At 37.1% G+C, this 13,270-nt stretch overlaps 1 protein-coding gene across 3 annotated transcripts in view; it reads right to left on the bottom strand.

Annotated features, from left to right (window-relative positions):
- The window catches only part of EMC2 (ER membrane protein complex subunit 2), a 37,977-nt gene extending 25,838 nt beyond the window's left edge, over positions 1-12,139 (bottom strand). For 2 of the 3 annotated variants that reach the window (XM_037048397.1, XM_037048400.1), the window contains exons 1-4: positions 12,055-12,139; positions 4,565-4,678; positions 3,971-4,035; positions 1,952-2,037 (exon numbers count right to left, since the gene is read on the bottom strand). In XM_037048397.1, the coding sequence (XP_036904292.1) occupies positions 1,952-2,037; positions 3,971-4,035; positions 4,565-4,678; positions 12,055-12,094 (305 nt within the window). In that variant the 5' untranslated portion in view covers positions 12,095-12,139. Of the gene's footprint in view, positions 1-1,951; positions 2,038-3,970; positions 4,036-4,564; positions 4,679-11,396; positions 11,483-12,054 lie in introns of those variants that run through there. The other variant, XM_037048399.1, reaches the window with a different exon arrangement.
- Between the last annotated feature and the right edge of the window lie 1,131 nt (positions 12,140-13,270).

The following is a 13,270-nucleotide window of genomic DNA, read 5'->3' as shown; positions in this document are numbered from 1 at the left end:
AAAAAATAGGTTGTAAGGTGCCACTGGTCTTGGCAATGATTTTTTGGATTTGACACCAAAAGCAAAGGTAGCAACAGCAAAAATAAACAAGTGAAAATACATCAAACTAAAAAGCTTCTATATAGCAAAAGAAAATATCAACAAAACAAAGAGGCAGGCTACAGAAGAAAATAGGAATCATATACCTGGTAAGGGGTTAATATTCAAAATACATAAAGAACTCATAACTCAACAGTAAAAAAAACAACCCCAGTAAAAAATTAACGGAGGAACTGAACAGACATTTTTCCCAAGAAGACATAGAAATGGCCAACAGGTTCAGGAAAAGATGCTCAATATCACTGTTAATCAGGAAAATGTAAATCAAAACTACAAGGAAATGTCACCTTACACCTGTTGAAATGGAAATTACCAATAAGACAAGACATAAGTGTTAGCAAGAACATGGAGAAAAGAGTAACCTTGTAGTGCAATGGCAGCAAGTCTGACTCCAAGAATGTGGAGAAAAGGGAAAACTTCTGCACTGTTCGTGGGAATATAAATTGGTACAACTATGGAAAACAGTATGGCGGTTCCTTAAAAAATTGAAAATAGCCCTGGATGGTGTGGCTCAGTCAACTGAGCACCACCAGCCTGTGAACAAAAGAGCTGCAGGTTCGATTCCCAGTCAGGGCACATGCCTGGGTTGCTGGCCAGGTCCCCAGTAGGGGTTGTGTGAGAGGCAACCACATATTGATGTTTCTTTCCTCTCTTTCTCCATCCCTTCCCCTTTGCCTAAAAATAAAATAAACAAAACCTTCTCTAAAAAGTCAAAAATAAAACTACCATTAACAAAAGCGTTATCTTGATATATGCACCCCCATGTTATAAAAGCATTATTTACAATGGACAAGACATGGAACAACTTAAGGGTCCATCGAGATGAAAGTGTTTGTGACATATGTACAATGTGATAGTATTCATTCATAAAAACGAAGCAAATTCTGCCATTTACGACAACCTGGATGGACCTTAAGTGCTTAAGGACATTACGCTAAGTTTCCTAAGTCAGACAGACAGACAAATATTGTGTGATCTCACTTATATGTGGAGTCAAAAAGAACCTGAACTAACATATACAGAAAACAGATTGGTGACTGCCAGAGATGGGAATATACAGAAAACAGATTGGTGATTGCCAGAGATGGGAATATGGGGTATGTGAAATATGTGAAGAAAGTCAAAAGGTACAAACTTCCAGTTACAAAGTAAGTCCTGGGACTGTAATGTACAGCATGGTTGCTATAGTTACAATACTGTGTGGTACATTTGAAAGTTGCTAAGAGAGTAGATCTTAGAAGTTCTCATCACAAGAAAAAAATATTTACCACTATGGGTGGTGATTGTTAACTAAATTTACTATAATCATTTCACTATATACATATCGCAAAAGGACTATCTTGAGAAGATATATGCACCCCCAGGTTATAAAAGCATTATGTTGCACACCTGAAACTAATGCAATGTTATGTGTCAATTATATCACAATAAAAAAATAATAGTTTCTATACCTTGAGTGTCTATGAGGGTCCTACACATATATCATTACTAATTCCCCCCCAAATCTTGAAAAGCTGGTAATATTCTTGCTTTACAAAGGAATGAGACTGAAAAACCTTAAAGTTAAATAATTTGCTAGGGAAACAGCTAATAAATCCTAGAATCTTGAAGCCAGTTCTTACCACAAAGTATAATCTCAATTTCACAAGACCAGACATGATTAAGTGAATTACACTTTTATGTCAAATCCTATTTACTGGGAGTAAAGGCCAGGATTTATGCTGAGAAGCACCCTCTCAGGAGCAAAAGATCTTGCACAATCAATGATGCTGCCCTAAGTGCAGAAGAAAAAAGGTTTGACCCATGCTTCCCATTTGAAAACAGGATCACACTTTTTACAAGATTCAGTTACCTTTCCATGGCTTCAAATCTCATGCCAGTTAGTCGCTTAACTCTGTGACTGCCAGGAAACTGTCTTCTCAACTCCTGAAGACAAAACTAAAAAAATAATTGTTAAAAAAGACTTGAAAAAGAGTAATTATATTACATACACTAAACAGGCTACAAGGAATGGCCTACATAAGTCTTCAATGTATCTTCTTAAATAATTTCATTAGTGATCTAATGACATGAAATGAAATTAATCTAATGAATAATGGGGTGAAGGGAGAACCCTGAAATTACAGTGAGAGAAACAATCAGTTCTTACATTAATCATACTAATAACTGGGACAATGGGCAGACCATATGTTCACTAATCTTTTCAAACACTGCCATACTACTACCACTCCTTAAAAATGCTTACATAATGTGTCAGGCCCCACTTATATGCCTCCAAGTTTCCTGGTATTTTCTTCCTAACTATGCATTAGATTTAGATAAAAATTAAGTTCTTTGGCAGTACTCTCAAGTCCCTAGCAAGTACTACTAACACTTAGCTTAATTTTTCCCTGTTGAAATCATATATTATGTTATTTCAGTACATATATCCTGATTTGGGATCATAAAATACAGATACCTTATCTATGAAGTACCAGTCTTTTAGGCAAATATGCATAATTCACCCATCAACTCAATAAATAAATGAAATATTTACTGAGCACCTACTATGTTATCAACAATATGAAGGATCATAAGAGTCTTAGATATGCTAGAAATGGTAAGGATTATAAAAATGGTCAATTGTAGTGGGCTAAAGCATGATTGACAAAAAATGCCTTTAAGTAGTGAAAAAACTTAACTAGTAATAGAAGCACAGGGAGATACAGCTTCAAACTGTGTGGCTGAAAGTTTGCCATGCTAAGGAAAATATTCAAGTTAGTCAGAACTGAAAATGATGTTCATTTGTTTCTTCGACATCATGCAAAACTCAACACTACCAGGTCAGTCAATCAAGCTGTCTAAAAATTCTGAAACGTTTAAAAATTCATAGTGTTACAAAAAGTCATCTAATTTGGTCTCCTCATTTGTTATCAGTATTATCTAATATGATCTATTTTATCAAATGGCATTTGGCTATTTCAAAAAAAATTCAAAATTTCCCTCAAGATACAAGCTACTACTTCTGTAAATACTCAAAAAACTTTGTCATAGGTTCTAAAGTAATCCAAAAAAGGTTCTGTGGAATACTTTTTACCACTGACAGCTCCACTGAAACTATGTGTACAGCCAACCCAATGTAATTACCTTGAAAAGAATAATGCTAAGTCAGCAATGCATACATTCTCCTGGTATTTCTATTTTCTGTTTCTGTGTAATACTTTTGGCTTAAATAAGGAAGGAGTATGAAATAGTTTAAGAACTCAGAATTATAAAAACAAAATAACAAAAACCTCTGTTTCCTGTTTACAAAATGAGTATGATGATAATATTAAACACAAATTAAGAAATAATTGTGAAAAGCAAAGCATGACATAAAGCATTTAGCATAGTACCTAGCAGATGTGTGCAAAATACAGCTACTATTCTTCTACTTTAAAAGCAGTATTAGTATGTCAAGTCATGCTCTCTACATGTCAGGATTTTACAATAATTTAAGGTACACATTTACAATATTGCAAAACAGTATTTAACAATATGTACTTTGGAAGTCATTCAACAACCCAACAGATAAACTTGTTTTAAACTATCTGCTTCTTACTATAAACTCTGTAATATAGCATAATTCACCCAGTAAGCAGATAAATTTCACCCATTAATTTAACCTCTTCACTAAAACTGGGATACTAAATATCTACTTCTCAGGATTGTGAAAAAAATTTAACATACTATGGTTGAAGTGCCTACTCAGTCCTACCTACTCCAAAGAGTAGTAGCACTGAAAACCACCTATAGAAAGCATTCTATACAAGCCATACACTAAAGTCTTTACTGCTTATATATGATCCATGCAGCATATTAAATATAAAATATAGTCAGTTTAAATACCTACCAATGCCAAGTCATCCCGACCATAGTCTAGGGCTGCAATCATCACCTGTTCATATATGATCCAAACTAGATACATATAGAGAAAACAAACAAACAAACCTAAATTTACCACAAAAATCTCCCAACAGATAGTAGATAATAAATTCCTCCTATTTAATATTTTAGGGAATAGTACTTATAACTAAAAATGGGTTTACTATATTATATCAGCAATTAGGAAAGAAAGCATCCTAATATACTTTCAGCAATGTAAAATATTTCATCTTATCAAGTAAAAAAAAATCTCCAATGACCTACTACTTTTACTGTTCTAAATGATACTTTATGAACTACGTTTTGACCAGATCAGCACTGCAGCCTCATGAGCTTTAAAACAAAAATGGCTAGTTGATGATAGCCTCACTACTAAAAGTGATTATAAAGCTTTCCCACAATAAACTATCGTTAGTCTTCCTGAGAAGTTATTTCAAAAGTGACAAATCACAGACAGATTGATATGAACACTAGAAAAAAACAGTGAAAGAAGTTTTTTTTAAAACTGAGAATAGTAAACAGACATGTGCTGAGCATAAATGTAATATATTAAAAAACTTACTATCATCTCCAAGTTTAGAAGCATATTCATTAATTAGTTCCTCTCCAACTTCCACAATTTGCTCACTATTTCTTGAGTTTTCTTCTCTCCATTTTCTCATTTTATCACGCATTTCTGAAAGTAAAAAAACATATTATACATACCTTTTTTTTAAAGATTTTTTTTATTTATCTTTAGAGAGGAAGGGAAGGAGAGAAGAAGAGAAATATCAATGTATGGTTGCCTCTTATGTGCCCCCTGCTGGGAACTGGCCTGCAACCCAGGCATGTGTCCTGACTGGGAATCGAACCGCAGTCATGTGGTTCGCAGGCCCGCACTCAATCCACTGAGCTACACCAGCCAGGGCTACATACCATATTTTGCCGTGTATAATGTGCACCCCCCAATTCTTTGGGAAAAATAATAATGCAAATCATTATACATGATAATGATTACATGCAATGGGTATAATAACAGGTATAATAATCCCAGATGTGATGCACACCATGGGGAGCACATTATATATGACCAAATATCTTATCTTTGATCAATGTGAAGAAATTGACAAAATGAAGTCAACCTTTCTGGTAAAAAAAATAAACTCACATTAATTGAAAAGTCCATGTATCCCAAAATTTAAAAGGCACAATACCAATTTAACAAGAAAAAGAGATTCCTTTGGAAGACTATAAAAGCACTGTAATGGATATTACAACTATTTACAAGAAATGAATGGCACGGGTCTGCTACAAAGATCCTCTATCCCTTTAAGTTATTACTTATCTTAACGTTTTTGAGATTACAGACAATGTTCAGAATTTGATAAAAGCTAAGGATTTTTTTCCCCAGAAAAATATATTAAGTTATACATAGAAAGCTGAAAAATTCAAGGGGCTCTTGAAGTTGGCCTACTGTCTCAAGAACATAAGATTCTTATAACCCGAGTATCATATTAGGCTATCAGCACTGAAGGGTTATTCGTCACAAAACTTCCTTTATGACATTACTGCAACAATACAAAAAATGTATAAAGATATACAACTATGCAAAGGAAATAAATAGTTAAAAATTAGAACAAAAGATTTTTTTATTATATTTACAATAAGAAATAATATAAATAATGTAAAGTAAGGGCAAAAGCACTAGTGAGCAACAAAAGTCAAGACAACTTGACATATTGTAATACAATGGAAAACTTGAGTTTTAAAGAATAACATTTTGATAATAATAGAGAAACTGGGAGTGGGGGAGACTACTAATCCAGTAAACAAGATTCTTCTTTTATACAGTTAACATAGAATTAACTGTCCAATTCACCAATCACATACGTGCCTTCTTCCTACCTCTAAAAATCTTACATACTCATCTGAAGTACCACCTTCTTCTTCTACAGACATAGATGATGAATTTTAAAAGTTTCATAACTTGTTGCTGAATAAGTTACATAAACAACACATTAGGCCCCAAGAGAATAGTGTAAGAGAAGCACACAGGATTTCCACTACTTTTATATGCACTATCTGAGTCCCTATAGTTCAAAGTCTATAATAAACAAAAATCATAAGATGAAAACAGACCCTAGCTGAATATATAAAAGTGGTCTTAGAAAATGACTAATTAACACAGTTAATTCTTTCTACTGAAACCTAGAAATCATCTTGACTCTCACTCTGCACAGGAAATAACCTTGGACTGAATCTTAAAAGTCAAAGAATTCAGCAGACCAACAAAAAAGTAGGTTACTTCCCACAGACAGACTTGGTAGTTAGTATTAAAGAAACAGAGTGGGATCAGGAGGTGAGCAAGTAGAAAGAAGATTTAGTTCCTAAAAGGCCTTATATTTCATGCTTAAAAAGCAGAAGTTGATTTTTGAAGGTGCAGGTGAACTAAAAAAAAAAGTAACATGACCAATTCTGCATGTTAGAAAATGGCCAATGTTCTTCAACAGATAAATTTTACGGAAAGCAAAGGGATAGACTGGGAACCTAAAGGTCAAAGTGACTGTTAAAACTTATCAAACTTTATAAAAATTGGCAAGACCAAAGTATTACGTCTGGGGATATACATTTGGATAATAAAATTATTTTAAAATGCAACTGGGTATTGACTAAGAAAATCAGGATAATGATTACCAAGGAGAGGAAAGGGGGGCTATGACTGGCATGAGGCATACACAGGAGGAACTTCTGGGAAGGATGGTGAAGTCTCAATTCTTAACTTGGATGCTGGTATCAAGGCTGTTCATTCTGTAATAAATAATTCAGCAGTAAATTTGTTCTGTGTGATTTTGTTTCTATTTTATTTTATAATAAAAAGATACAATGAGAGGGGAGGGGAGTGTCTGGGTGAAGGGAAGAGAGGGAGGGAGGAGTGAAGAAGGAAGAAGAAAAGAGCACAGTCCTTTAAAATTTAGATAGAAGAAAACTGTCTTTCACCAAATTAAACAGTGGAAGGTTCAAAAAATACTGAAGTACAGTTGCAGTATAATTTCCCTGAAACTCTGACACGGAAATTTATTAACTAAACAGTTTTAAAACACAGAGCTTATGTTTGCTAGAAATGATTTCAAATCTCTCATAAAACTGTTATTGTATAATATTTTGTAATCTGAAAATCAACCAAAACCACCATGGAGATATATTTCCTATGCCTGGTTAAAAACACATGGTTCTTGACATGAAGATCTCAAGAAATAAAGTTAGAATGCCAAAGTATTAGTAAACACAAATGCTTTGCAGACAATTGCAGCTTAAAACTCTCTCTCTCTCTCTCTCTCTCTCACACACACACACACACACTGTATCTCCAAGCTTTATCCCATTAACTTCATCAAATTATATAGCTTGCATAGTTTTAACTACCAAAACAAGAATGTATTACCAACACTGTCACTGATTTAATTACTGGTATCAGGCTAATGTTGGAAAAAATAAAACCTATTCACTTAGTAAACAGAAATCAGAAACAAATAGTGCTATTTTATTTAAATCCAGTGGTGAATACCTGACTAAAAATACTCTTAAAAATGAGATTAGGGAAGTAGGATTAACACAATGTAGCAGTATACTATCTGTAAAACTGTTAAATTTACAGTGTAAACTCTCATGTCTGTATCTAATCCATACAGTTAAAATCTGTTCCTACCCACAGAACACTTCTGACGCCAAATGTGTTGGGAGTTTTCCCCACACCAATCAATTCTCCAAGTCTCAGAACACCAACTGGCTGTCCAATAATTCAACTCAATTTTGGCACCAACTACAGGGAGTTAGTTAGCATCACACCCAGCAGGTGAAGGGCTCAGTCAGTCACACCAGCTTGCCCCCACCCATTTCTGACACCAATTACAAATCAGGGCCATCTCTACTTCTGACCAATGGGCTATAAAAAGCCCAGGTTCCTCCAACCCCCTTATCATTGCGAAAATGGCTCACAGAACTCAGGAAGTGCTTTACTTATTATTGCTTTGTTCTCAAGGGTACAACCCAGGAACAGCCAAATGGAAGTGAAGAGCACATTCATGCCCTCTTTGGTCGTGCTCTTGATGCACCTCGATGTGTTCACCAACCTGGAAGCTCTCCAACTACTATAGTTTAGAAGGTTTTACAGAGGTTTCATTCTGTGGGAATGACTAAATCATTGGGGATTAACTCCATCGTCCGATCCTCTTCCCTCCCCTCCCAAAAGTCAAGGGGTAGGCTGAAAATCCTTAATCATGCCTTGGTCTTTCTAGTGACCAGCCCCCATCTTGAAGCTATGCAGCTACCGGTCACCTCAACAGTGTACAAAAAGACATGGTTCTGGAAATTCTAATGTCTTAGGAGCTCTTGTGTCAAGAACCAAGAACTAAGACAAAGTATTGTAACAAAAAAGGTTCCTACCAATCCTAGCACTCAGAAAATCATAAGGGTTTAGAAGATTATTTCAAAAGAGGAAGAGCCCGGGCTGGGTGGCTCAGCTGGTAGGAGTGTTGCCCTGTACACCCAAAAGTCACAGGTTCAATCCTGTCTACTGGAGGCAACGGATCTTGCCCCCTCCCTCTTCCTCTCTCTCCCCCTTTTGCTCCCCCCCGCCTCTCTCACTGACCTATCATTTGTTCTGAACTGTATCCTTAAGAACTAGAACAGTGCCTGATGCAAAGTATTCAAATGTATGTTTAATTCATGCTAAATCAGCCTACATGCTAATGTTATTTAGCACATAGGCTAAATAAAACTAGGTGTGGGTGAGATTACTCAAAGACATTTAACCTTTTTTTTAGATCCCTTTGAGGTTGATAAGAGCTTTGAATCACCTTTTCCCCCAAAATAAGTACGTGTTTACATACACTCAATTTTACATATGTCGGGGAATTCACAGACCACGTAACACTAATGCCTATACAGCAAGAAGTCTATTTATCTCAAGTTTAATAACCACCAATAATAAATTAAAGAGGGTTATGGAAAAAAGCAATAAAGACACCAAAAATCAAAAAGTGAGTGGATGTAGAGAACTAAGCAAAGGAAAGGTCTAAGAAAACGGGAACTTTAATGTCATTAAGAAACCAAGGAACAAATTGTTCAGATGGAGTGATCTGCAATGACAGATGCAGTCCAGATGCACAAAACACATATGTACACACGTCAGACCCAGCATTAGGTTTCCTTTGAAACCATACTGGAGTAGTAGAGCACAGAAATAAAACTGCGGTTGTTTGAAGAACTAGATAAAAAGAGAGGACATAGAGCCAATGTCAACAAGTAAAATTCCTTCATTTTTAATATTTTTTCAACAAATATTCATTTAGTGTCTACTACATGCCAGGCATTGTGCTAGGCATCCTACCCATATCCTGTCCAAATACCCTATGCTCAAAAAGCCTGACTACACCCTCCTTATAACTCATTCACACCTCTGAATCTCTAATAAACCTCAGTATCTTTCAACTGGCTGAATAAACAATATATTCAACTTATTCTATAGAACCCAAAAGACTAGAATATTAGATGTATAGTTCTTTTATAAATAAGTGATCACTTTTTCTATCACAAAAATTACTGTACTCTTTGAACTAACCATTTCCACAACATTAACTCATTATACTATTCAATGGAATAGTGTAGTCCCAACTGAGGACACAGGTCCAACTGAGATTCCCTCCTAAAAAATATAAACAAAAAGCTATTTCTGGAAGTACTCCCATGACCCTTTTTTACATTTTAAAAATCTGTTACCATTAAGTCTCTGAAAGAAAAATCTCAACTGCTCTTTCTTAAAAGTCCCCTAAAAAAGAATTCTAGGAAGGTCTATCTAAACCCTTATTTCACAAATAAGCAAACTATATCTTATAGTTGAATTGCCTAAGTCTAAGATACAAAAGAAATTATTCCAACACTAGAAAAACTATTTATATTCTTTTCTGTAAAACTTTGTTAATATTTATTATTAGTCAATTACTAATTCATTTAGTAAAGAAATACTCTGCTCTTCTCGTTTGTCAGGCACTAGAACCAGAGGCCGGGTCTCTCCCTTCATTCTAGGAGAAAGAAAATTTTAAAATCTAACACAATTGGGTTAGCACTTCCAGAGCATGAAACCCCATAGTTAAAGGACTAGAGGAAGGTTTTGTCGCTTCTTTGGTTTTGTTGTTTTTTGTTTTTCCTTTTTAAAATGTTGGTGGAGGAATGGGGAAGGGCTGTAGGGTAGTCAAGGAAAGCTCTCTCAAACACATAGCCTTTGAGGGGGATTTTGAGAAATGATAAATATAATGGGGGCAAGAGTGGGGCAATGAGGGAAGAACACCGCTGGGAGCATGTATCCAGCCCTAATGCAGGACAAGCATGGAGCATTTAGGGAATTCCACAAAAGCCAGCACTGCCAGCTCAGAGGAAGAGGGAGAGGGGCTTAAGAAAAACCTAGAGACTCGGGGTATGAACCAGATCATCTTCTTATACAGTACTTAGTTTATAAGCACTTTAACATGCTTTATTTTTTTTTGTTCCTCAACAAACTGATGAAGTACTTTTTATTTATTCTTCTAAATCTAATCAAATCACTCCTTTCAGAATGCCCACAGGGTATTCCAAGTTATGTGGTATAAATCACCTTGCCTGGTGGTACACATTTACTCATTCCTCAAGACTACGTACTTGATACTATCATCTAAGAAACCTATACTGAACATGCCTTCAAAATGGCACTTTCTAAAAATAAAAAGCATGATATATTCAAAACATTTTTTAAAAGCACTGAAAATAACAGCTACACATCTACCATCCAGCTTAAGAAACAGATCCTGACAAGTCTTTTAGAACTACACATGGACAGCTTTGTCTTCTCCATTAGACTGTGAACTCCATGAAGGTAGGGGCTGTGTGTGACTTGATTTCATATACCCAAGATCTGGCTAGCACCAAGCACGTAATATTTTTGTTTAATATAACGGCTTTAATATTTCTATGAGTGTTCTCCAATACACGTAGAAACACTGAGGTTCACAATGTGCTGTAGGTCACAAAACCAATAATAAATCATTGAATTCTGCTCAAGTGTAAAAGAATTTTACCTTTTCCCATATATGTTTGCAACTTTGTAATGCTGGAGAGATGTATTCACCATCAGTTAACATAGCTTTCAGTACACGATGTCAGCCCACTATTTAACCATTGGAAGATGGCATTCCTTAAATAAGCTACTGAAGTCTATTGTTCAATGCTGGGAACATAAATTTCAATTACAGAAATTTCATGCGATGGAGAAACTCAAGGCTCTTCTTTCAAGCATGTCTGCCGCTCAAGAAAAATTTTGAGAAGGGAAAAATTTGTTTGAAAGTTTGACTGCTTCCGGTTTTAAAGAGCACACTCCACCTTACATTAAACTAGGATGGCGAAAGAAGTCCATCACACTTGAGCACACGTCCAAGATAACCAGCTCTTTTCCCCTTCAGAAAAGGAATTCCTGGTGGGGAATAAGAAGGAAATGTCTTGTGTAAAAATGTGTGTCATGGAGGAGTGGGGACACGGTGCAATTAAAAAGGGAAGAAATTAGACACTCAGCTTTGAAGAGAAAGCGAAATGTAAAGTAGCATGCAGAAGAACAGATTCGTTCGTGGGTCTTTTACACACCTTTTCGGCACAAAGTTGTAACCCTTATTACACAGCACTTAATTAAAAGGCCTTACAGGTCCCGTATTTCTTGGCTGCAAAGAAGCTTCAGCAGGAACCTACCCCGCCTCCTCCGCGCCGCCCAGCAATCCCTCCCGCCTCAAGAAGAAAGCTGCCCTGGACCCTAGGACTGGCGCGGAGGTAGATCTGTCCATCGATGAGCACAAGAAGTGAGTGACACCGCAGACACCGGTCGGTGGCCGGCCAGGAGCAGGTCAGCCTTAGCCACCACCCCAGCTCGGCCCGCTCAGTGAGAACTCCAGTGCGGAAGAGAGACCGGAGAATTCAGCTCCCCCAAGGCCGAAGGCGTCCCGCACCGCTTCCCGTAACTTTTGGTCTTCCCCTGCCCGCCCCACCCGCAGTTACCTTCCCAAGAGACATCGTAAAGCTCTGAAACCTTCGCCATCTTCTCAGAAACCTAGGGGAAGCCGGGTGAGAGGGCGGGGAGACGCATCACGTGACCTGTGACCCAGAGGTACAGGATTACGACTCCATTTCTCATTGGTGGAGAGAACGAAGGAGGCGGGATCCGTTGTGCACGTGCACGCAGCAGGGCAGAGAGGCGGTGGAGCGAGGGGGCGGGGCGAGCGGCTCGGAGCAAAGGTGCGTGGGGTGACCGAGGTCATTGTCCTTGCCGGACCCGCTGCGGCGAGTGGTTGGGGTGAGATGTTTGTTTCACCTTGGGGTTTTAACAAGTGCAGGGTTGTAACGTACGCTCTTGATTTGTCATTGTTCTCTACTTAGGTGTTCGGTCTCCTCCCATTCGGTAATGAGTTCCTCGTTCTCGTCAAGGCCTGCTTCACCTCATCAGAATCCCAAGTCCCTTGTTTGTCCCCAACATCCTTAGTGGCATTCGCTCTCCATTGGAGTTTTAGTGTTCGACTGATCTGATGCACTACAAATGTTTTGTTAAGTCTCTTTGAGGGACTAAGGGGAGTTCAGCGTTTTCACGTTATGTACCTGTGGTCCAGGGCTTTATGTTTAACGACTTTGGGCCATCTCGTACTCTTGGTTAATGCTCCTCGTAGATCAGTCTGCCTGCCACTCTAGATTTGAAACTCCATAAAAGCAGCCAACATGTCAGTGTTTATAACTAAGTGAATAAATACTGAATAATGTACGAATGAGACTATCAAGGCCCCTACACTTCGTTCCCCTTAACCTCACGGGGAAGCTTGCTGTCTGGAACCTTTCGACCTACACAGTAAGAAGTGGCCTGGAGAGGAAGCAAAACAATATAAGCATATATATAGATATATATATATAGATATAGGTATATATATATATATATATATATATATATATATCGTATTTGAAGCAATGAGACCATGAAATTGTAAGGGAGGAATGTATAAAGTGAAAGAAGGCTAAAAATTTCTGCTAATCAGCCGTTGTTAAGAGTTAATGAAAAGAGGCAATCAGCATATGAGAAAGAAGAAAGGAGAGTCATTTCCCACAAGCTAAGGGAGTAGAGTGAAAAGAAAGAAAAAGGAACTGTCTATGGCACCAGCCACAGAAGAGATATTTAAAAATAGAAAAGTGAATTTGTGAACTCGGATTCAACTCTGAATGAACATCATTC

The sequence above is a fragment of the Sturnira hondurensis genome, unplaced genomic scaffold, assembly GCF_014824575.4.
Source record: "Sturnira hondurensis isolate 20B ecotype Veracruz unplaced genomic scaffold, ASM1482457v3 Scaffold0006413, whole genome shotgun sequence".
NCBI classification, from domain to species: Eukaryota; Metazoa; Chordata; class Mammalia; order Chiroptera; family Phyllostomidae; genus Sturnira; species Sturnira hondurensis.
This window is presented reverse-complemented; position numbering and strand designations above follow the sequence as displayed.